Source organism: Ooceraea biroi, chromosome 13 (assembly GCF_003672135.1).
Source record: "Ooceraea biroi isolate clonal line C1 chromosome 13, Obir_v5.4, whole genome shotgun sequence".
In the NCBI taxonomy this organism is placed as follows: domain Eukaryota; kingdom Metazoa; phylum Arthropoda; class Insecta; order Hymenoptera; family Formicidae; genus Ooceraea; species Ooceraea biroi.
Window position 1 is genome coordinate 8,784,610 of NC_039518.1, and position 21,409 is coordinate 8,806,018.

Sequence of the window (21,409 nt, forward strand, 5' to 3'; positions counted from 1 at the left end):
CCCATCGCCGCCCGCGGGCAAATCCGCGAAAATCGCAGCGTTACATCCGATGCAACGACGACGACGACGACGACGACGGTGCCAACAACGGCGACCACGGCCACGCGCAAACAATAAAACGCATCGGCGCGCGGCGCCGGTCTTAATTGGTCCGCCATCTTGCCCCGCCGTCACGGCAAACCGCCAATTTTTTTCGTCCCGATTACGCCTTTCAGTGGAGGATGCGATCCCGCGGGACCGCGTATCCGCGTCGCCGATCGTTCCGCTCTCCGCGTCCCCACGTTTCCCCGTCGGTGACGCGCGCCTTGCCGTTTCCGAGCGCGTGACACGGCCCCGGAAAAAACGGCCGCGCTTTCCCGCCATTTTTCGCCGCCATTTTGCCGGGTGTTACTGCGCGCGCGGACGCATGCGCGCCGCGGTTTTTGCGCGTCGCGGAAAATAGTCCGCGGATACTTGACGCGACGCGAGCACCCCTCCCCCCTCGCGGGGAAAGGGGAGGGAAATGGAGAGTTGGCGCTCCACGTCCCCATTTAAAAAAATCAATACTTAATAATTAGCAATTAATACGCGCGCCGAGCGTACACGTGTGCGTGCATGTGTGCCGATGTGTGTGTGCGCGCCTGTCGTTTACCGTAACCCTCCCCGCGCCGTTCCCCTCGACAGCCCTTAATTACGCCGCGTTCGTATAATGACGCGATCATTATTTCGTTAATTATTCGTATCGACGTTTATTACCTTCCTTTTTTATCGCAGCCAGAAGACTGCGCTCGCTAGTTCGAAATATTCGACGTACGGATAGGGGGAGATTTTCGTGATGCGAGTGCAGCCATTTTGAAAAACGTAATTAAATACTGCGATAATAATGATGTATTCATATCGTGATTCGCATTGTTATCATAATGATTTAATAATGATAATAAAGTCTTCAATCGGATGACAATGCGTCTTAAATATATCCCATCAATTTCTCGACTCGAAATCATGATACAATATTATCATAAAATATAACTAAACTGAATAAATTGTTAATTAAACGAGTGGAATTATATTCGTAATTATCGATGCAATTGCGTTCTAAAAAGATGAACATTCCATCAGTTTTTCATAGCGTATCTTACTTAAGCTTACATTCATAAAAAGAAATGAAAAATTAATGTACCCGTCGTTATCACATTTATTATTTATTATTGTTTTGTCTTTCTGATAATTATTAATTATATTGTACATGTTGCTGTTACTGTTGCACGAATAAAGAAGGAGAGAATTCTTCTTAATAAAGAACAGTCATTTTCTCAAAATTATTTTATCATTTCCGACGATTCCGATATAAAAAGAGCACCAAAAACAAAATATGAACGAGAGGAGGACATAACCTATACGAGTGCCTCTGGAGTAATTAATACAAAACCATGCGAGATGATTACAAAATTTTCGTCAGTTCCGACATATAATTTCCATCGTAGGAGCACCGGGAAATCATGTTGAAATGCTCGAAGGAAATCTGAGGAATCTACACCCTCCCCCACAGCTTTGTAACGTAACCCTTCGCCTCTCGTTAATCGCCGGTGCAGGGAGAGCAATGTCGAGTAGTAACGAGAGCCGTGGATACGTATCGCTGCTGTACAGCGTCGCCGACAAGCCGCTGGAGCTGTGGTCGAAGCGCGTTTCCCTGGGCGGCAGGGTCCGCAGAGTGAGGGACGACGCGCTACACGGGGACCGAGTAATCGAGATCACGGGACCGCAGGACAGCTCGGTGCCCACGAACATAGCCGTCCCTGCCAGGATGTTCGACGTGCTGAACATCAGGCTGCCCGTTCTCGCGTTGGTGATAAAGAACTTGAATTTGCCATTCAAGTTCGAAGTGCAGGTACACGGGTCTCTTTGTACGTGAACCAAGATTACGTAATCTCATCATCCTAACACTGTGTCACCTGTTCTTTATGCGCGAAGATAATGGACAAGAAACAGTGCCGAAGGAGATTCTCCTTTATGACGTACAATCTTGAGAAGCTGCCGTGCATCGGCGCGAGTGTGGCTCGCGTTCCGTTGAAGCTGGAGGAGCGTTGGAACTCGTTGGAGATGGATCTTCAAGCCCTCTGCCGCGAGGCGTACGGAGCCGATTATGAAGCTCTGCAGAGGCTGATCATTTATCCGAATTGTCATCTGAGAAGAGTGTACCTGCAGGATCGTCATTACACTCGGGATGAAATCCCCGTCGACACGTATCAAGCGTTCCTTGACGCGTACATGTCGAAACGGGGAATGAATTCCGTCGACAGAGCCTGTCAGACGGAGGAACGTTGCAGAGGTTGTTTAACATTTTTTTACAAATTGTAGGATGTGTGTACTAACGTGTGAATTTGTCTGTCTTTATTTCTAGGACTTCTACAACAGTCTAAATTGAATCGTTCTGTAAGAAGTAACATAATAGATACATTGCCAACAGAAGCACATTTATCTAAGAACGTATATAGCATGGGAAGGCTGGACAATTTACATTCACCCAATACTACTGCAAATTTAAACAATTTTAGCGCGTTAAAAAGAAATTACATGTCGTTGGATATTTTAAACAGTGCGATAAAAACGCATAAGCAAACTGTTACGGATAAACAAAGCCTTACAGAGTCTTCAATAAATGATCCGATTGCAGAAAATAAAGTAAGAGATAAGAATAACAATTTAAAGGAAGAAATTCGAAACACGACAGAAACGTACAAAGCAGAAGATCCCCCCAAAAACTCATCAAATATAAAAAGTAATAATATATTGCAACCCGCTGCTTCCGTTGAACTCGAGAGAATCGCGAAAAGCCAGTTCTTAAAACTGCACGTCGGTGAAACGTTATTTGGAGATAACAAATCTCCAACTGATTCGCACTCGCATAGAATTCAGAACGCGGGAGATGTACACATTTTTAATTCAAGAAATTGTATAACCCGTGACAGCGGTAACAAGCGTGTACAAGCAGAAGATAATACTCATCGCGTGGATGCAAAATGCAGAGAATTCGCTCCCAATATTCCATTTGCTCCTGAATTTAATCTAGCTAAAGATACATCAAAATTTGATAAAATGAGCAACGATTTAATTAACATGCAAAGCCATGAACTGTACACTATTTTTGAAGATAAATGCGTGAAAGAAAATGAAACAAATATAACGATTAGCTTATAAATTGCCTGAAAGAAGACGATGCACACGCTCATGTACATGTAGGGGGAAAATATATGAAAAAATGAAAGTATATGCATAATTTTATCTTTAAGAGAGAGCGTATAATGATAAATAAATACAGTGCTTAATTGTAATCGTAAACACGTTATCTGTATTTTAATATAAAAAATTAATTTTAGAAACACATATATTTATATATATACACATGTGTTCCCTTTTTAAAGAATGTAACAGTTTGTGATTTTCATTATAATAGCATTATATTATATATGATCACTCCGAAAAGTAATTGAAACAAATTTTAAAAGAATATTTACGCGATATTTTTTCTCATGAAGAAACGTCTCGTCATCGGTTCCTAACATTTTGCCTTGTTCTGGATTGGTAAGAACAGTTTAAATTCCGCCGGCAATTCATCCTCCGAATATAATCGATCGGAAAAGTATACTCGTCGTATCCTACAGTTAGCATGAATTTGGACCCTTAACGTCTCTACGTAATTCGTTCCGTAAGCCCGACGTGTGAAGTCAGCCAAGTTGAACTGTATTTGATTCCATCCATCGTCCAGCCTCATCGGCATGGTGCAGATGAATGGTTTCACCCTCGTCGTCGACTGGTAATTGCTAGCACGAAATCTACGCCGTACATTTTTGTCGTCGATTATCTGCAAAATGTAAATTTGGTCATATTGAATGAAACAATCCAACAGAGGTTCCTCGTGCTTTACAAATTAATGGACGTAGAACATCCGCAGCTTACCTGGACCTCGAACGTGAAGTACTTCTTCAGATTCTTAATGATCATGACCAAAAAGGGCAATTTTATACCTAAGGTCTTTCTCGGATCAGCGGGACAGGTAATGTACGTCGTGCTAACGTTACTACCGAGTATCTCCAGGACGAGGCTCTGGATATCATTGTCCGTGATCCTCTTGATATGTCCGTTCCTCACTTTTTTATCCCAAATTTGCAGCGGCTTGCTGCCAATGCTGTACAGAATGGATAAGAATCCGCTTTGAAAGGTATTCTTGAACATTTTTGCGGTTAAGATTCCGTTGCTCTGGCAATTTTCTCTGGTATCCCGAAACGAAGCTTCTTCTTCCTTTCTATTTCCTCGTCAATCCTGTAATGCACATTTGTATCGACAGAGTTAATTAAATTAAATTCAATTCACAAATTCGTAAAAACCCGAGACACAGAAGCTAACCTTCTTCCATCTTAAAAAGGATTAAGTGCGTTACGAACGGCGACTTGAAAAACTCATGTTTATACTTGAGGTAATAAATTTTATGCTCGTTATCTATCAGTCTTCATTTTAATTTAATTCATCGACTTGTGCGAGAAACGTCTTACGAGATATTTGGCGGCGACTCTAACCTATATCGTAATGTTTGATCGATACGACCGACTTTACAATAGTTCGAGCAGTAAATTAAAATAAAAACGCTAAGATTTACGACGCTGAACGAAAATATTGACTAGGTAAACTAAACTTGTTGGTGTTTAATACGTGACCAGTTCAAATTAATTCGGATGTTTGATATTTCCGAGGTACACTAAAAGACCGATTTTAATAGAAATTTGTGTAACTTGGCGATTTCAATCGTACTGCAACGGACATCTCATGGCGATACTGCAAACTACAATCACATGCACGGTTGACAAATAAGCGATCTTCTATTTATCCAATATATATTTTTAAAATAATCTAAAAATTAAAAATTATATCTAATTCAATTGTTTTTAATACAAAGCTACTTAATATGTAGCTATTTTTGCATAATCTTACAGGTCAGTTTCGAAAAGATGCAACTTTGCAATTTTAACAATAATAATTAAATAACAAATTGTACAAATGAAAAATTTAAAACATTAATAAATTGTCTCGGAGTTCTTAAGAAAAGGATGAATGAAGTACGTTCTCAGACTCGTGTGCCACCTTGTCATGCGTATATTTGAGACGCATAATAAAAAGGCCGTATTACATGTGAAACCTTTCTAATTGTTCATCAACGTCAAATACAAACTGATAGAGGAAAGCAGTAGATTCCCGCACGCTGTATAATCAACTCTCAGAAATGCAATTAAAGCTTCATCGATGTGAAGAATCTTCTTCGCTCCTTCGAACTGATTTATTTATTCATGAAGCAATTATTCTCAACGGAGGTTCTTGAAGACTCGCATTACGTGATTGTATTTCGTACAGAATGCATTACAAACGCAGAATGCGTACAAACAAATCGTTTCACTTAGACGTATGTATCTAACGCAATTAAACTATTGGTATCGAGTGTACTCTTCATGCGTTCGGTACTCATTCACAGTCAGCTAAGCGAAAAACCGAGAGAATTTAGTATACTTTATACAAAACAGCAATTTTCGAAACGGCAAACGAATAACAATCACTCGACCTCGCTAATTCTAATTAAAAGTAAGCAAACGCTCGCAGTAATCCGCGTGTACGCGTACGTCGCGGCGTCAGAAGAACGTAATAATAAACGCAATATGGATCACGCAACATCATCATCGCCGTCGTGAAACTATTTTGCAATGAGCTTCTTTCCCTTCTCGCCGTGATCGTATCTCGAGTTCTGTTTCCTCAACAATTTGCGGATCAAGTCCACCGACATGCGTGCAGGTCGATCTCTCGACGCGAATGTGGGCTTTCCTCAAAGTGTTAAAGGATTCCGTCTCCGTTTATCGCAGTAAAGTGATACATTATGCGCTTATCTATCATTAATATTAACTATATGGTATTACAGTTTACACGCATAAAATTGTTCTTTCGCAGCATATGTGACGCCAGTTGTTTAATCCGTGTTTCTTCTCCCAGTTTGTCTCTTGAAAAACTATACATAATGGAATCTACCACTGTGTCTCATAATACTGAATGCCACATGAACAAGAAAGGCCCACCTACGAAAGTGATCAGTATCCAAGCAAAACAACTCAATCAGAGTCTCAAAAAGTTAATAAATAATTTTTCAGCGAATGTCTCGGCGGAACCAGCCTTCGAATTCGGATTTTCCAATATAACTTGTGTACAATTTTGATAAAAAACAATCATCAACATTTTTTATAAATTTCCAATGTACCGAGCAATGGATAAGGTCTATGCGAGAGTATGTATGAGTTTAATGAACAATAATACATTTTACCAGTCGCTTGTATCTGTTGTTCAATAAATTGCATACCGTACGAACAATGAATAGAAGACAACTCGCTTGCTTGAGAACAAACCGGTACAAAGCTCTGCATCGCTATACATTTTCAAACAAAACACGATGTTCTTCCCGTAATACGCGAGATTTAAATTAAAAATGTAAAAGTTACACGAATATTCGAGGAGTTTGTACCGTTTCTCAATGTTTATCCTCATTCATTAATAAGTTCTATCCACTTTAGCATCCTTATACATTTTCGGCAACAACACAAAATTCACCGTTGTTTCAGGATTATTTCTTCGTAAAATTAAAACAATTCTGCGATAGTCTTGACGCAACGGGACAAATTTTGAATTATTACCTTCTCTCTCTCTCTCTCTTTAGATTCATCGAAATTCCCGATACAGCAATCATTATCTTAATCGCTTATGAATGATGGGTGTATAGAAATTTCTGTTCTCTTCTCAATCAGGCAAAATTCGCCATTGCTTCAGAAATGTTTCTTCGCAAACTTAAAACAATATTTTGCAATGGGGAAAATTGGGAATTATTACCTTTTTTTTTCTATTTTCAGATTCAACGAAATTTCCGAGACAGCGTATCATTGCTTTCTATCTCTGAATGATAGATGTATGGAAATTTCTATTCCTCTCGTTTCTCAATATTTTACGATACATGAATATGTGACCCCAAAATGCTCGTGTTCCTCATGGAAGAGCAAATTGAGGCTTAGGGACAGTGTATATCGCATTACCTATATATTTATCAATTTAAATGTTAACTACTTTTAATCTTTCGTACGATCATTTAATCAGCACGTGTCTCTGCCGCGTGTGGTCAGAGAATTTGCTCTGGAAAAAGATGTGTAATTTTATGTGTAATTTCTTTATGCGAGTCAATGGAAAATTATACGTCTTATATGAACGAACATAAGATACTTGCTCTCGGGCAAACGAGGATACATAATAAATATTATTAAAGAAAAGAGAAAAAAAGAGAAAACTACCGGTTAATCCGTGCATTAATATTAGGTAATAAGACATAGCGCTTTATTCATGATAATGAGAAAGCCAAGGAATTCAAAAGATATGGTCACACTTTACCTCCAGAACGCGCGACTTTGCTTAATATTTACCTACAATATTATATTCACATGATCATAAACCGAGCTCAACTGGAGAATGACCATTTCGAATTATCATGCACAAATATCTTTGAATTGTGATCCCCTCAATGAAAATGTTACAATAAATATAGCAATTATAGCTGTCACTGCGAGGATCGCAATCAGGATCAAACACTAATAATATATCATTTCTCGCGATTTTACAGTACCATTAATTTTGCAAGAGTTACGAATTATTGAATAACGATCCATAGTAAGAAAAAGTCGCAGAAACCTGAATCTGTTTTTGTTGTAACTAATCAGATAGTTTTACTCATTAAACGCAGGAATTCTTGCATAATTACTACGTACAAATCGCGTATTGGTACTTGATCGACATTTTAACATAACTAAAGACGCTGCAAAAAATATATTTCGTAAATATACATACGATTAATTAATACAAAGAATTTCGTAAAAATTGATATCTGCCTAACTCTCCATGTCAAGCAAAGAAATTGACAAAGGATTCAACAATAAAATGGAAATATTGGATCATGTATCTTTCATTATAATCTTTTTTGTTTATATTATATAATTATATAATAATTATATTATATAATTTCGAAGGAGAGTAAATTTTTATACAAATTTAGTCAAATTATTATTACAAATTATTATTATTAGTACAATATATTATATATACATAAGGAAAAATCAGTAAAGATTTTACTGGTATGAGATAATAATACTGGGATAAAACAATAGCATATTTTGAACAGCGACAAGAAATGAAGATTACGATTATAAGGTCATTATTCATTATCAAGATTATGAATAATTGATAATTTTTTTAACAAAATTGTTACACGTCTTCGATTGATGCACTTCTGCAGTGTCTTAAAGAAGCATAAATATAAAACTCAACATCATACATAAGTCTTATGCGCTATTTGGTTACTTGTCGATAGCTCCATCCATCATGTTATTTTTAACCTGCATGTTAATGTGTATCCCGTCCCCGGACGCACCTTTGTCCTTCTTTACTTGCGTTCCGTTCGAGGCATTGTCAAGTCCTAATTTACTGAGAGTACGAAGGGCCCTTAACGCCGCCTGATTGCGGCTCGCGATTATCGTCTCCCCATTCCCGTGACAAACTTGTGGTGGATCGGTGCCTATCGACACAAGTGATAAGTATTCCTTATTTATGGACACTCCCTGAAACATTAATAATTACTCATATTAATATTATGATTGTGTTTGTACATGCGTTCCATTAAATACTCTTTTTGATACTGATTAACATAATTATGTCAAATCAATCATCACCTTGGGGAAATCGTTGAATTCTACGCTGAAATTGAATAACTGCGCTAAATAAGTCAACTGATCGCTGGGCGAAACTCCCGCCGAATTCTGTTGTTGGCCGCGCAACTCTTCAGCAACTATTTGTACGCTGGGTCCATTTCCCAATTTAGATTCCTGACCTCCGTCCACCAGTAAAAGACCAGGTACTAATTGGCGGCCTATAGTACCTAGAGATATAGGAAAATTTCGAATTATTGTATTTAATTAATTAATTACAGCTGGTTGAATTACAGCCACGACCAATGTTCCATCTTACCTCCTACCGAATGAGGTTGAGTGTCATTTACTTGTTCATCCTCAAGAAACGTTACTTTTCTGGGCTTCGACTCCGTATTCTCGCTTTCTCCCGTCTTTATGGATGGCTTCGCGGGTTGTGGCGATGGTTTGCTGTATCCTAATTGCGTCAAAAGTGCCTCAGCCGCGGCTCTCTTGGCCAACTTTTTGTTAGGTCCAATTCCTTGCGCGGAATGCTGGCCCATCGTCACCTCCATAACAAATTCTCTGCGTCTCGGTGCACCCTTCTCATCTATCAGATTGTAGACCGGTTCTTTCTCCTTCTTCGCTTGTTGGATCTGAACTAGCCGGGAGACCGGATTCACCTCCTCCGCGGCTTCGTTCTCCGAACGGGGCTCCTGATAGACTTTGATTAAATTACGGGATTTCTTTTTCGTCGCCGGCGGCTTACGTTTTACTCGCGTCGATCGGTTCTGTATGATAGCGGGTAACGGAGGAAGAAGCTTCAGTTGATCCAACATCGACTCGGCGGCGCGTTTCTTCGACACCTGAAAAAAATACGCGGAAGAATGCAAATGCGAGTGTCACAAATTTATACGTAACACTTATCAGTGTTTCTGCGTGTGCGCGACGAATTACCTTCTTCGAGGATCCCTCTCCCACAGTGAATTTATCACCGACGGTGCATTTCGTCGTGAAAGTCCTTATGTGCGGTTTACCGGTCTCCGATACCACCTCGAAGGTAACTGGCAATCCACGCTTCAAAGCGGTTTCGTGGACCAGAGATACCGGGCTCTTCAATTCGGCGTTTGGATCGTCGATACCGGTCAGGGTACCGTTCTCGTTAGCGCTGGTGACGCTCGACATCTCCTCAGGCAGCGGTAACTGGCGCAGTTGCTCTAGAGCCCTACTGGCCGCGTCATGGCGAGCCGCTTGGCCAGTGAGACCTCTACCCGTAAACTCCCGTTCGCCAACCTTCAGGGAGACGAGATACATTCCTTGATGATCCGGATGGACTCCACGATTGTACGTGAGTCGGGGAGTGTACCCTCGCTGAAAGTTGCCGCCGAAAGCGTGCGGCATAAACTGATGCTGCAACGCGGCCGGCGGAGCTTGCCGGAACGTGTAGATAGTCGGCTCACCGCGTTTCATCGCTAGCGCGTTCAATTCGACGGTGGGTGGCAAGTGTCCTGTAAACGCAAATCGGTACGATTGGAGATTTTCGCCTGCAAAGAGAAGAGAGTATAATTTCGTTCGCGTAAAATCCATCATATTGGAAAATTACCAGCGCCAGTCGGACATTTGCCCAAGTGGCCGATCCTCATGGCCTTGGTAGGTTTAGGTGGAGGTTGACGGTACCAGGTATTCGCTAGTGCTTCGGTCGCCGCGCTGTGTTGAGCCTTTTTTATGCTGGGACCATCCGCGACGTACTCTTCCTCGCCGAGTTTCAGCGTCACTGTAAATTTCTTCTTATGCGCCGGTCCTTGTTCGTTGGTCAATCTGTACTGATGTTGAATCCTGTTAAATCGCGCCAATTCGTTCAACAAGCACATGGGCGTTTTTTCTTTCATGTTTGCCAAAGATGAGCTGGTCGAAGCGTGACCCTGAGTCGACAAATTGTCATCTACGGACTCTCCATCAGTCGACTTTGCCTGTTCCATGCTCGACTGTTGAGTTACATGCTGCTGTTGTTGCTGCGCTTGTGGCACCTGTTGCTGCTGCGCTTGCGGTAATGACTGTTGTTGGGACGATTGATTCTGCTGGTTGTTCGGTTGTTGCTGTTGTGATTGCTGCTGATGTTGATACTGAGCCTGCTGGACACTCGAGTTCTGAAGAGTCACAGAAACTGTGTTCGCTTGATCCTTCATGCCAACGCCGACCATAGTGTCTGAAGTGAGACGTTTCACGAATAAACCCTGGATTTATTAGCTAGAAGAAATGCACTCAATCTGTATTTGTGCTTACTGTTCGTATTGTGTGTATTCATGCCCATCAACATCGGCTGCCTCGGGTTTCCATGTGGAGGCCCAGGATGCTGCATATGATGCATATGCTGTTGATGGGGTGGTATGGAGAGTATTGGTTGATGTGGACTCCGATGTGGCAATATATGTTGCGGCTGATGTAACGGGGGCATATTGGCCTGCTGCATCGGCCGTATCGGTCCTGCCATTCTGTGAAACCCGTCATTCGTATATGATTAAAATAAATCTTGCTATTTCATAAAATATTAGTTACACCTGTGATATTCTGTAGACAAAACATGCGATTGTCATTGTCGTTAACATATATCTGTATGTATACGCGTTTGTTGATCTATATACCTATTATGGTCTCGAAGTTGGTTTTGCATTGTGTGATGTTGGTGACGCAACATGTTATTACGAGTTAGATCTACGAAGAAACCTATAAGAGAGAAAAGACCCATTTAATCTGATTTCAATATACTTCATATTGAACATGTCAATGAAAAATTATAAAATCTTCCTACTTAAAAACCACAATTGAATTTTCTTTTTCGTTATCAACACATAAACTACACTGTACAGACTATACCGCTCGTTATTCTTGCTAATAAAAAACAAGACGCAATTGAAATCTCTCATTTACCCTACACACACACGCACGCACACACACACACGTTTTTTCAAATTTGCTCCAGAATGAATCTCCACTGAATGCGGTTTGGATTTTACATAAACAACGTTTCTCGTGTTCGTCGAGAGAGGAAAAGTTACGGCTCGAGTGAAAATAATTGCAATGTGGATAAACTTAGGTAAGCTTAACGTGACACAGAAAAACGCGATATAACCTTCCGACACAAAGGGCGAGCCGGTATATCAAGCGGGTTACGGAAGCCACACATTTTGCGGCACGACGTTGCGACCGCGCGCATCTTGTACGCACCGATGCGTGCCCAGTTACAATGCGCGAGCATAAACGCGATATCAAGGGTTTTCATCTATAAATAAAACCCAATCTCGACGAGAAATGGGCTTGGTCCGGTGGCGGCAACGGCAATCAGCACGGCCCCGCCGAATGCCGCGCGGTCAATTCGTTCCATTTTATTTGTTCACTCTTACCCGGTCAAGTTTGTTCTATTTCACGGAAATTTGATGCACGTCGCACGACGTGTGAAATTTCCAGCGAAATAGATCCGGCGAACACCGTCAGCGAACACCGCCAGGCCCTCAGCACGGCTATTGGCAAACAGTAAAGAAAAGTACTCTGTGGACTAAAATGCGGCCATTTTGATGTGAGGATAGCGGCAATCCGTGACGTCACTGATCGTATAAAGACGAATATGCATGTGAAGGCAAACAATAGAAATAACAGCGAATGGTAAACGAGAAATCAAATCTTACTAGATCGTTTCCGGCATGGCTTGTTTCGCTAGATACTTTCGGAACGAAAGTACAAGAATAGCAAATTTACTAAAAAAATCTACGGTTTCATTGGTCGACGCTTGGTGATTTTCTCATCTTTATGATTCGTAATGCTGCGCAATTGTACAATTCGACATATTAAAGTTCGGGTATTCACCTTTATTTATCATTATATGTATATATTATCGTACTTGACGTGTACATTTTACTTAGAAAAATATCCGAAGCAGAAATAGCTGCTGGTTCTGCTGTTTCAAGCAGGTACTAAAATTCTCTTGTAATTATTAAAAGTGTTTCTCGCTTTTGTTATTTTGTTAAATTATTTCATTTTCCATTTTTTATTGCACCAATAACCGCAACTATCGTTAAAATTATCATTGCCAATTTTTGTTTGTTTTGTCAATAGACGCGAAATCGAATGGCTCTGATATAATTCTGAGTTTCTTGCGCAAAATTGTAATTTTGTTCTCGTTTATTGAAGACTGTGATTTATTTTATAATAGTTTATCGTATATTTGTGACGCTTTCAATAATATTTAAAATAATGAAAAATCAAAGTACGTACACAAGATATCAGTATCAGTATCAGATCCTGATGACAAGCAAAGGAAATCATGGCACAGTTGATAATTGTGCTTTAATTAACTTTTAGATTGTATTTTCTGATATCGCATAAAAATTTAATATCGAAAAAGAAAATGGTAGATGGCAGGTGGTTTGCAAGATTAAGATATTAATTGATGATTATCATTTCGCTGAATAAGGCACAGTTGGGTAAAGCACGCAACAAATGCAGAACGTAAAAGCTCCGTGACAGTTAAAACACGCAGAAAATTTTAAACCTTTGTTGGTCATAATTGGTCGATAATTTTACCACTTAACCTAATGCTGATAAAATTAATTAGTGTTTTCTATTTTTTAAAGGATTTTTGTAAGCATATGAGCACATAGATATTTATACATAATGTCTCAAACAGAAGAAAAGGCTACATATACATACATAGTTCCGGTAAGTTTTACATTAACATCATCTTGTAAAATATGCATACATACAGTTTTATGTTAGACTAATTCTTGTATCAATTAACTGTCGTATAATTTGCTTGTGTTTCTATCCATCTCAGACTGCCAGGCAATCTGAGAAGGAAGTTAATATCAGAGGAATTGACATACTTTTCTTAATTTGAATAAAGATCTGCATATATTTAATAACGATATTTCCTTCTCAGAATGAATTGATAGAGCTTGCCGCAGAACAGCAACAGTGCTTTTATGAATGTCTTCCCGAATGCACCGAATATAAACATAATGAGCATGAATATTTGAAACGAAATATTGGATACGCAATATATGGGCCTCCAGAAATTAAAAGTACAAACGAAAATACAACAGAAGGCAATAATAGTAATAGCAATAGCGAACCAAAAACTGTTAAGGATGCAGATGCAGATATAGCTGATTCAGTGGATTATAGTGAAGAACAGAAGGCTGTCATAAATAAGATATATGATAAAATATGTGAATGTGTAATAGAAAAGGATAAACCAATCCTTCCAATTTATTTTGCTATAATTTATAATATAATCTGTGGTAATGAAAAGATAAAACCTAATAAAAAAGACCAGCCTAAAGAAGATCAGCAGGTAAAACCGCAAGCAAAGGACGTTGCAGACAAAGAGAAGGAAACGAGAAAGACCGATGCAAAAGATGAAGATGAATGGCCGGTAGTTTTTATTCCCATATTTACAATCAGGAAGAGTATTCCAAGACAATCCAATACTGCAAATGCAAAACAAGAAGAGAAGGCACCGACTGGAGATGAAACATCTTACGACACATGGTACATCGATATCACTGCCAGAGTATACAAGAGTTGGTCGGATTATAAAGAAAACAATAATCTCCCGGAATGCGTCATGATCCTTCCAAAAGATGGCTGTTATCAGGAAGATAAAACTAAACCAGTTACGGAAGACTATTCAACAGTTTTGCTTGAAATCCTGGATTCGCCTGCATGCGCTTGGACAGCGAAGTTTGCCAAAGGAGCGGATATTGCTTCCACTGTACTCGGAATCGGCGGAATAGGCTTGTGCGTTGCATCAATGTTTACGCCTCTTGCACCGATAGCTATAGCAGGTAAATCACCAGTCAACATATGATTCGTGTATGCACATTGATATTAAATGAATTACATATTTAAATATTAACTAACGGCGAATCAACAATTTGCTCATCTTGTGTTTTTTGCTGCTTTTATTTGCGCATCAGGTCTTGCTATGAGCGGTGCAACTGGTGCTTGGACTATTGGCCGATCCTCTCAACAACTGGTGGATCGCAGTAAGCATGAAGAATCCATTGATCTTTTTAATAAAGAAGCATTCCCCCACTGGATCTGTTTGGCCGGTTCAGCGACTGGGTTGGGAGTAGTTGGAGGATCAGCCGCTCTTTCCGCGGCTGCCGCACGCGGTATGGCGGTAAACATGGTTGCGAGAACGGCATTTAACACTATACAAGGCGGCAGTATATTTCTCAATGGCGTCGGTATATTGTATCAAGGCTACTGCATTGTAGACAAGTACAAGACGGACGGAACCATCAGTTATGTAGATACATTGAGCTTCGTCGCGCACGCTATGTTCTTTACCAACTCGGTGGTAAACATTCAATTCGCTGGTGATATTATCGAGAGCTCTCAGGGTAGGGTCATTAACGATTACAAGGAGAATTTGCGCACGAGAAATCTCCGTAAAAAGTTCAATCGCATGAGACGAAAGGCTAATGAGAATAATACGAACAGTATATCCGAGAACGCGGAAGTGATACGTTACATAAAAAATCGCCAACAGTTATCGTCCTTCAAGCAGAATGCTGCTGATACTTCGATGTCGTCCTTTAAGCAGAATGCTGCTGATGCTCTGACGTCGAATAAGACCTTTTCTAATGTCGTATGGTCGTTCGACCAGGGTAAACTGAAGGTCAATGGTGTTACATTGATAGATCCTTTCGAATACGTTATGCGCCTTATAAGATTGGGTGTATTTGTCGATCAAAGTCAAGAACAATCTGTCTCACGATATGGTACTAACGACTGCACTTTTGAACAGTTGATGAAGGTGCTTTGCAATTTATTAACAAAGTATTCCGCGAACAGAAACTATCATAGCAGCACGAGACTGCCTGACTATGAACCGCTGATTAGACAAATGAGCTCCATGAACATCAACGAAGACTATCTGAAAAAGTTGTTCGACGTCGCTGTAAGATTAATGCAACGTTCCAGGGACGTGGAAGATTGGTTGCTTAAGGCTATGACGTTCGTTTGGCAATATTGTAAAATCAATTTGAAGCAGTGGGGTATAGAAACGTATCTTCGTGAGCGAAGCGATTCTGGCTCTTTCATTTTGCGAAACATTATTATAGCGGTTTCCGAGGCGCTCGATATGATGCTTACTAATTTATTTAACGCGTTTTATATGTATGTGGAAGCTACCTTGCACAGAGAGTAAAGTATTGTATTGTACCGTAAAGAATGGCTTTTGAGACAGCATTTTAATAGCCATTTAGGGTATGGTCAAAGTCACGCTGCGAAGCGCTTCTAGACACTTTCTATCCTTTTCCTTCTGTCAAGTGAGAAGAAGGTGTCTAGAAGTGCTTCGCAGCGTGACCTTGACCGTACCTTTATATAGCCATTTGGAGGATTTTCATAGAAATATAACGTGCCTTATCACTTGCGAATTTATTAGTAATGAAGCTGAAGCTTCAGCTCACTTGAATGCTAAGGAATTTGTGGCACATGCGTACATGCTGACACACACGTACATATCGTTTCTTAAATGTAGTTTTAGACTAATGTATAAATATCGTTGAACTAAACTTTCTTAAAAATGTATTCTGTTAACTAGGTGCTCCACGTTTTAATCTTAACGATTAAAACATTAATTATTAATATACAGACAGATTACATATGATTAATATCGTTGATAAATTGTAAAATAAAGCTTATTATATCTGTATCTCATTTTTCTTAATTAAAAAATAATATGGTTGCTTCAAAAATCTCAAGTAACTTGCTACATTTTTGTTCGATGCTGTTATCTACAGTGGCACTATCTTTGTTGACATCGGAATTGCTTCACGGACACAAAAGAAAGAAATAATTTCGTCCGAGAAAAGAAGCAAACAAACCTGTTCGTAGGTAGAGCGTAGAGCGAATGTCGAACATGCGCCGTCGCGGCTCTCATGCGGACGCATCTTAACGCGCATGCATGCCCGATAATTGAGAATCGGCACGCGACTCAGTCAGCTGACCTGTCTTGTGATAGCAGCTAGGCAGAACCCGAGGAGTCACGATTCTCGTCGCTTGGTTGGACTGCGTGCGGAAACGTCGTATCTCGCCGTGAGTATCGCGCCGAATCGGCCGCGTCGAGCCGCGGCGATCCCGGCCGCGCGTTTACGCGCTCGAGCGAACATCAATTTAACGTTTCGCGGAAACGCGAGCGAGCGAGCGGAGTCCGGCGCGCGTAAGTATCGATCCAGTGGCACTTGGCGTGCGCCATCGCTTTCTCGATCGCGCATGAATTCGCGAGTTTTCCGCTGATTTTCGGCCGCGACGCGTCCTACGATCGCCGGATCGCCGTACGCCGACGTTCGCTCGACCGATCGCCGTCATCCGCGACGGAAAAGCGCCCTTTCTTCGGCTAGCAGACGGCCCGCGGGCTTCGCGGGGCTACGCCTATTTTTTTGAACGGCCTGCTCACGTGAACCGCCGCCAGCGTGTGACAGCCGAAGCCAGTCGCGGAGTCTGGCGTTCTCGGGGCCGCGAATCGCGAAAGGTCGCTCGTCGTGAACGACAATTCTGAGGCGACGACGCGACAAGCTGCTCATTTCGCGTGTACATCTCTGCTCGGTGTATATTAAAATAAGCAGGCTCTCGCGATAGGTGCAGACGGTGCACAAGAAATTGCGGAGGAGTGCAAAAAGTGCAGTCGGAACGAATAATTAACTAGCGGGAATTCAACTGGTGCGATTACAGCCGCGATAGCTATCGCGTTATTTGTGTCGTAAATTATTATCTTTTCTATATATTTTTCCTCTGAATGTACACGTATGTCATTGTCGAAGCGTGAAACATTCGATTGTACTTAGATAGCAAAGTTGTACGTTTTGTTTTCACCGCCCATGATCTCCCGACTTTGTGTCCTGTGAAAAAGAATTATCGAATGTACAGGAATTACTTGACAGTTTCTTTCATTTTTCAGGTAAAAAAAAACCGTTCGAAATGACGAACCAAAGCTTACTGAAGATTGCGCAGGAAGATCGAGAGGGCAAGTTTGGATACGTCTACGCGGTATCCGGGCCTGGTTAGTTGGTTTGCTATAAACTTCTTCCACTTTATTCGTCGCACGTTTTCTCACTTAACTTGTCTTCTCGTCGCAGTCGTTACCGCTGAGAAGATGGCCGGATCGGCTATGTACGAATTGGTACGAGTCGGTTACTATGAATTGGTGGGAGAAATCATCAGATTGGAAGGTGACATGGCTACAATACAGGTACAAAAAAAAACTAATACATATACATATATTTGTACTTCTACACTCCGGGATCTCAGACTATAACTCTGGCTTAGGTATACGAAGAAACTAGCGGAGTGACGGTTGGTGATCCTGTACTTCGTACTGGAAAGCCGTTGTCCGTTGAATTGGGTCCTGGCATCCTCGGCAGCATCTTCGACGGTATTCAGCGTCCGTTGAAGGATATCAACGAGCTTACCAGCTCGATCTACATTCCTAAAGGTATCAATGTACCGGCATTGTCGCGTACCGCCAGCTGGGAGTTCAATCCGCATAACATAAAGAACGGTAGTCACATCACGGGCGGTGATCTCTACGGCGTTGTACACGAGAACACCTTGGTGAAGCACTGGATGATCCTGCCGCCAAAGTGTAAAGGCACCGTCACCTACATCGCGCCTTCCGGCAATTACACCGTTGATGTAAGATGCTTCATCATTCCTTTCTCGTTTCGTATCGAATGCAAATTTGTACAAATACGTGGCGGCTTTGCAGGATGTCGTGCTGGAGACCGAGTTCGACGGCGAGAGGCAGAAGTACACCATGCTTCAGGTATGAGCTGCAATTCCATAAACGGGTATACGTGAGTTTTCAATGTGTTGCATGTCGTGAATTTATGGTTGCGTGCATGCAGGTGTGGCCGGTCCGTCAACCTCGTCCAGTCACTGAAAAATTGCCAGCTAATCATCCTCTACTCACTGGCCAGCGAGTCTTGGACTCTCTCTTCCCGTAAGAAATTACCTTTGTACAATCTAAACACGCAACATCGCGTAATATAAAAGTTTCTTTGAAACATGTGTCACGATGCCGTGTTACAGGTGTGTCCAAGGTGGTACCACTGCCATCCCCGGGGCTTTCGGTTGCGGCAAGACCGTCATCTCGCAGGCTTTGTCCAAGTACTCCAACTCCGACGTGATCATCTACGTCGGTTGCGGTGAGCGTGGTAACGAGATGTCTGAGGTACTGCGCGATTTCCCCGAGCTGACTGTGGAGATTGACGGTGTCACCGAGTCCATCATGAAACGTACCGCTCTGGTCGCCAATACGTCTAACATGCCGGTAGCCGCGCGTGAAGCATCCATTTACACCGGTACGCGATGCATTATCGAAGATAGATATTCGATAGTATGAATAATGTTTCGATAAGTAAACCGTCATCGGTCATTCTGCAGGTATTACGCTGTCCGAATATTTTCGAGATATGGGTTACAACGTATCGATGATGGCCGACTCTACATCTCGTTGGGCCGAAGCTCTCCGAGAAATCTCAGGTCGTTTGGCTGAAATGCCTGCCGATTCTGGCTATCCTGCCTATCTCGGCGCTCGTCTAGCCAGCTTCTACGAACGTGCCGGACGGTATAAAATAATTAATTCATTTGCAACCCTTTTTTTTTATGTAAAAATAGAATTCGACAATCTTCAATCGACGCGATTAATATAAAATTTTTACAGAGTGAAGTGTTTGGGAAATCCAGATCGTGAAGGATCCGTCAGTATCGTCGGTGCTGTGTCACCGCCTGGTGGTGACTTCTCTGATCCCGTGACTAGCGCGACACTTGGTATTGTACAGGTATGAACGATATTTCAGTACGCAAAAATAAAGAAATGAATAATTTGAAATATTTTTAATGAATTATTTAATTCGCAGGTCTTTTGGGGATTGGATAAAAAGCTTGCCCAACGCAAACACTTCCCGTCCATCAACTGGCTCATATCGTACAGTAAGTACTTGCGGGCGTTGGACGACTTTTACGACAAGAACTTCCAGGAATTCGTTCCGCTGAGAACGAAAGTGAAGGAGATTCTGCAAGAGGAGGAGGATCTTTCGGAAATTGTGCAATTGGTAGGCAAGGCTTCCCTCGCTGAAACTGATAAAATCACACTCGAAGTGGCGAAGCTGTTGAAGGACGACTTCTTGCAGCAGAACAGGTAGAAAAATCCTATATTTCAATGTTGAGTTAATATCGCGGATAACTAACTAGTTATCGCTCGAAAATATTTTCTAATGCGCACCTTTAATTACCCCTAGCTACTCGCCGTACGATCGTTTCTGTCCATTCTACAAAACCGTCGGCATGTTGCGAAACATGATTGCGTTCTACGATATGGCGAGACACGCGGTCGAGTCAACAGCTCAGTCCGATAACAAGATCACGTGGAACGTTATTAGGGATAGTATGGGCAATATTCTCTATCAGCTGAGCTCCATGAAGTTCAAGGTCGGTACTTTTGAGTTGTAAAACAATGCAAGTCTCGTCAATAATCTTTCGTAATCTCGATTTTGGTGTATCCTTTTTGTTTTTCTTTTTATTAAACTCTCCTCGAAATTCCAGGATCCCGTGAAAGACGGTGAACCGAAGATCAGATCGGACTTCGATCAGCTACACGAAGACATCCAACAGGCGTTCAGGAATTTAGAGGATTAAATTACTTGTTAAAAGCAATTTTACGATATTGATTGTTCTGTAATTTGGCTCTAACATTTAAGGATGTCCCGGTCTAATCCGTGAATTGCAGATAGCCTGTCGAGAATACGACGAGAAACAGTGTTATCGAGAATTGCCGAATATATAAATCATTCTTGAAAGCGCCCGAGTCAATTGTACATAGATAGCTACGATGAACCTTCGATATTACGGTGCAGCGAGATATTATCGTTCGGGACAACGCCATGTCATGTATGTGACGATCGAGACAATAAAGTGGGACATTCTTAAATGCACCCGAAGCGTATGTTCAAAGATACGCTTCGCGTTCTCGAGAATTTCACGCGCTTAACTTGAGAACAGAGCTACCTGTAATTAGCCGGATATTATCAGAGAAAGTAATTTTACTCTTAACAGAGATACTCCTTTTCGTTCTCTTTCCGCTTTGTTGAAGGTGCAAACGAAGTAATTGGGAAAGTTAGTGTTCCCGTGTTTTCTGTGTATGTATGATATAAACGAAAGTATAAACTACGGCTTCCCGTTTTATCCTGATGCGCGTGAATTAGTATTATCGTGCGAGACGACGTTCCCGCACAAAGTTATCGAGTCACGTGATACGTGGATGACGCGCGGCAGCTCCCTTACCTTTCGCAAAATTCAATGAATCGTGAATACTAAAATATTGTAACATATAATGATACTATTTAAGTGCGATAATCGCAACTGTTACACATAATTAAGCATACTATAGTTTAACAGTGAGAAATGTTACGAGTATAATTTAAAAGTTTAGGAAAAGAGCACGCGGTAAAGTAAATGATTCAAATGCGGGACTGTAGGGTCACGATGATGATGAACGAACGCGAGAGAAACAGGAACGTGCGTAACAACCAGTGTTCCATTAACTTCGATATCATTTCCATTGTATGATATGTAAAGAAAAAAAAATAAAAATTATGCACACAAAGAGGATCACGGAT

The 21,409-nt window shown here is 41.3% G+C and overlaps 5 protein-coding genes across 10 annotated transcripts; 3 read left to right on the forward strand and 2 right to left on the reverse strand.

The window, feature by feature from the left end:
• Positions 1-224: 224 nt before the first annotated feature.
• LOC105286284 lies at positions 225-3,352 on the forward strand. Of its 2 annotated transcripts, none has more exons than XM_011351115.3 (4): positions 225-1,392; positions 1,464-1,867; positions 1,951-2,308; positions 2,381-3,352. In XM_011351115.3, the coding sequence occupies exons 2-4, from the start codon at positions 1,487-1,489 to the stop codon at positions 3,175-3,177; spliced, it is 1,536 nt and encodes a 511-aa protein (XP_011349417.2). In that variant the 5' UTR covers positions 225-1,392; positions 1,464-1,486; the 3' UTR covers positions 3,178-3,352. The 2 variants fall into 2 exon arrangements, with proteins under 2 accessions (XP_011349417.2, XP_011349418.2); XM_011351116.3 differs by having other exon boundaries at positions 225-840.
• Positions 3,304-4,789, reverse strand: LOC105286283 (cilia- and flagella-associated protein 20). The gene is made up of 3 exons (XM_011351112.3): positions 4,384-4,789; positions 3,937-4,299; positions 3,304-3,841 (listed from the first exon to the last, which is right to left on the reverse strand). The coding sequence occupies exons 2-3, from the start codon at positions 4,210-4,212 to the stop codon at positions 3,536-3,538; spliced, it is 582 nt and encodes a 193-aa protein (XP_011349414.1). The 5' UTR covers positions 4,213-4,299; positions 4,384-4,789; the 3' UTR covers positions 3,304-3,535.
• A 315-nt stretch (positions 4,790-5,104) lies between these two features.
• On the reverse strand, positions 5,105-12,333 carry LOC105286285 (double-stranded RNA-binding protein Staufen homolog 2). 3 transcript variants are annotated; one of them, XM_011351119.3, is made up of 8 exons: positions 12,131-12,333; positions 11,372-11,453; positions 11,013-11,221; positions 10,333-10,935; positions 9,687-10,237; positions 9,070-9,595; positions 8,775-8,980; positions 5,105-8,663 (listed from the first exon to the last, which is right to left on the reverse strand). In XM_011351119.3, the coding sequence occupies exons 2-8, from the start codon at positions 11,422-11,424 to the stop codon at positions 8,403-8,405; spliced, it is 2,409 nt and encodes an 802-aa protein (XP_011349421.1). In that variant the 5' UTR covers positions 11,425-11,453; positions 12,131-12,333; the 3' UTR covers positions 5,105-8,402. The 3 variants fall into 3 exon arrangements, with proteins under 3 accessions (XP_011349421.1, XP_011349419.1, XP_011349420.1); XM_011351117.3 differs by having other exon boundaries at positions 9,687-10,273; XM_011351118.3 differs by lacking the exon at positions 12,131-12,333 and adding an exon at positions 11,860-12,114 and having other exon boundaries at positions 9,687-10,273.
• A 129-nt stretch (positions 12,334-12,462) lies between these two features.
• On the forward strand, positions 12,463-16,831 carry LOC105286287. Of its 2 annotated transcripts, none has more exons than XM_026974587.1 (4): positions 12,463-12,694; positions 13,358-13,442; positions 13,663-14,569; positions 14,702-16,831. In XM_026974587.1, exons 2-4 carry the CDS (start codon positions 13,398-13,400, stop codon positions 15,937-15,939), a joined length of 2,190 nt encoding a protein of 729 aa, XP_026830388.1. In that variant the 5' UTR covers positions 12,463-12,694; positions 13,358-13,397; the 3' UTR covers positions 15,940-16,831. The 2 variants fall into 2 exon arrangements, with proteins under 2 accessions (XP_026830388.1, XP_026830389.1); XM_026974588.1 differs by lacking the exon at positions 12,463-12,694 and adding an exon at positions 12,703-12,990.
• Positions 16,708-21,393, forward strand: LOC105286286 (V-type proton ATPase catalytic subunit A). Of its 2 annotated transcripts, none has more exons than XM_011351120.3 (12): positions 16,708-16,829; positions 17,692-17,793; positions 17,870-17,982; positions 18,060-18,425; positions 18,499-18,555; positions 18,638-18,732; positions 18,822-19,093; positions 19,176-19,359; positions 19,456-19,573; positions 19,652-19,932; positions 20,033-20,222; positions 20,337-21,393. In XM_011351120.3, the coding sequence occupies exons 2-12, from the start codon at positions 17,712-17,714 to the stop codon at positions 20,427-20,429; spliced, it is 1,851 nt and encodes a 616-aa protein (XP_011349422.1). In that variant the 5' UTR covers positions 16,708-16,829; positions 17,692-17,711; the 3' UTR covers positions 20,430-21,393. The 2 variants fall into 2 exon arrangements, with proteins under 2 accessions (XP_011349422.1, XP_011349424.1); XM_011351122.3 differs by lacking the exon at positions 16,708-16,829 and adding an exon at positions 17,057-17,453 and having other exon boundaries at positions 20,337-20,438.
• Positions 21,394-21,409: the final 16 nt, after the last annotated feature.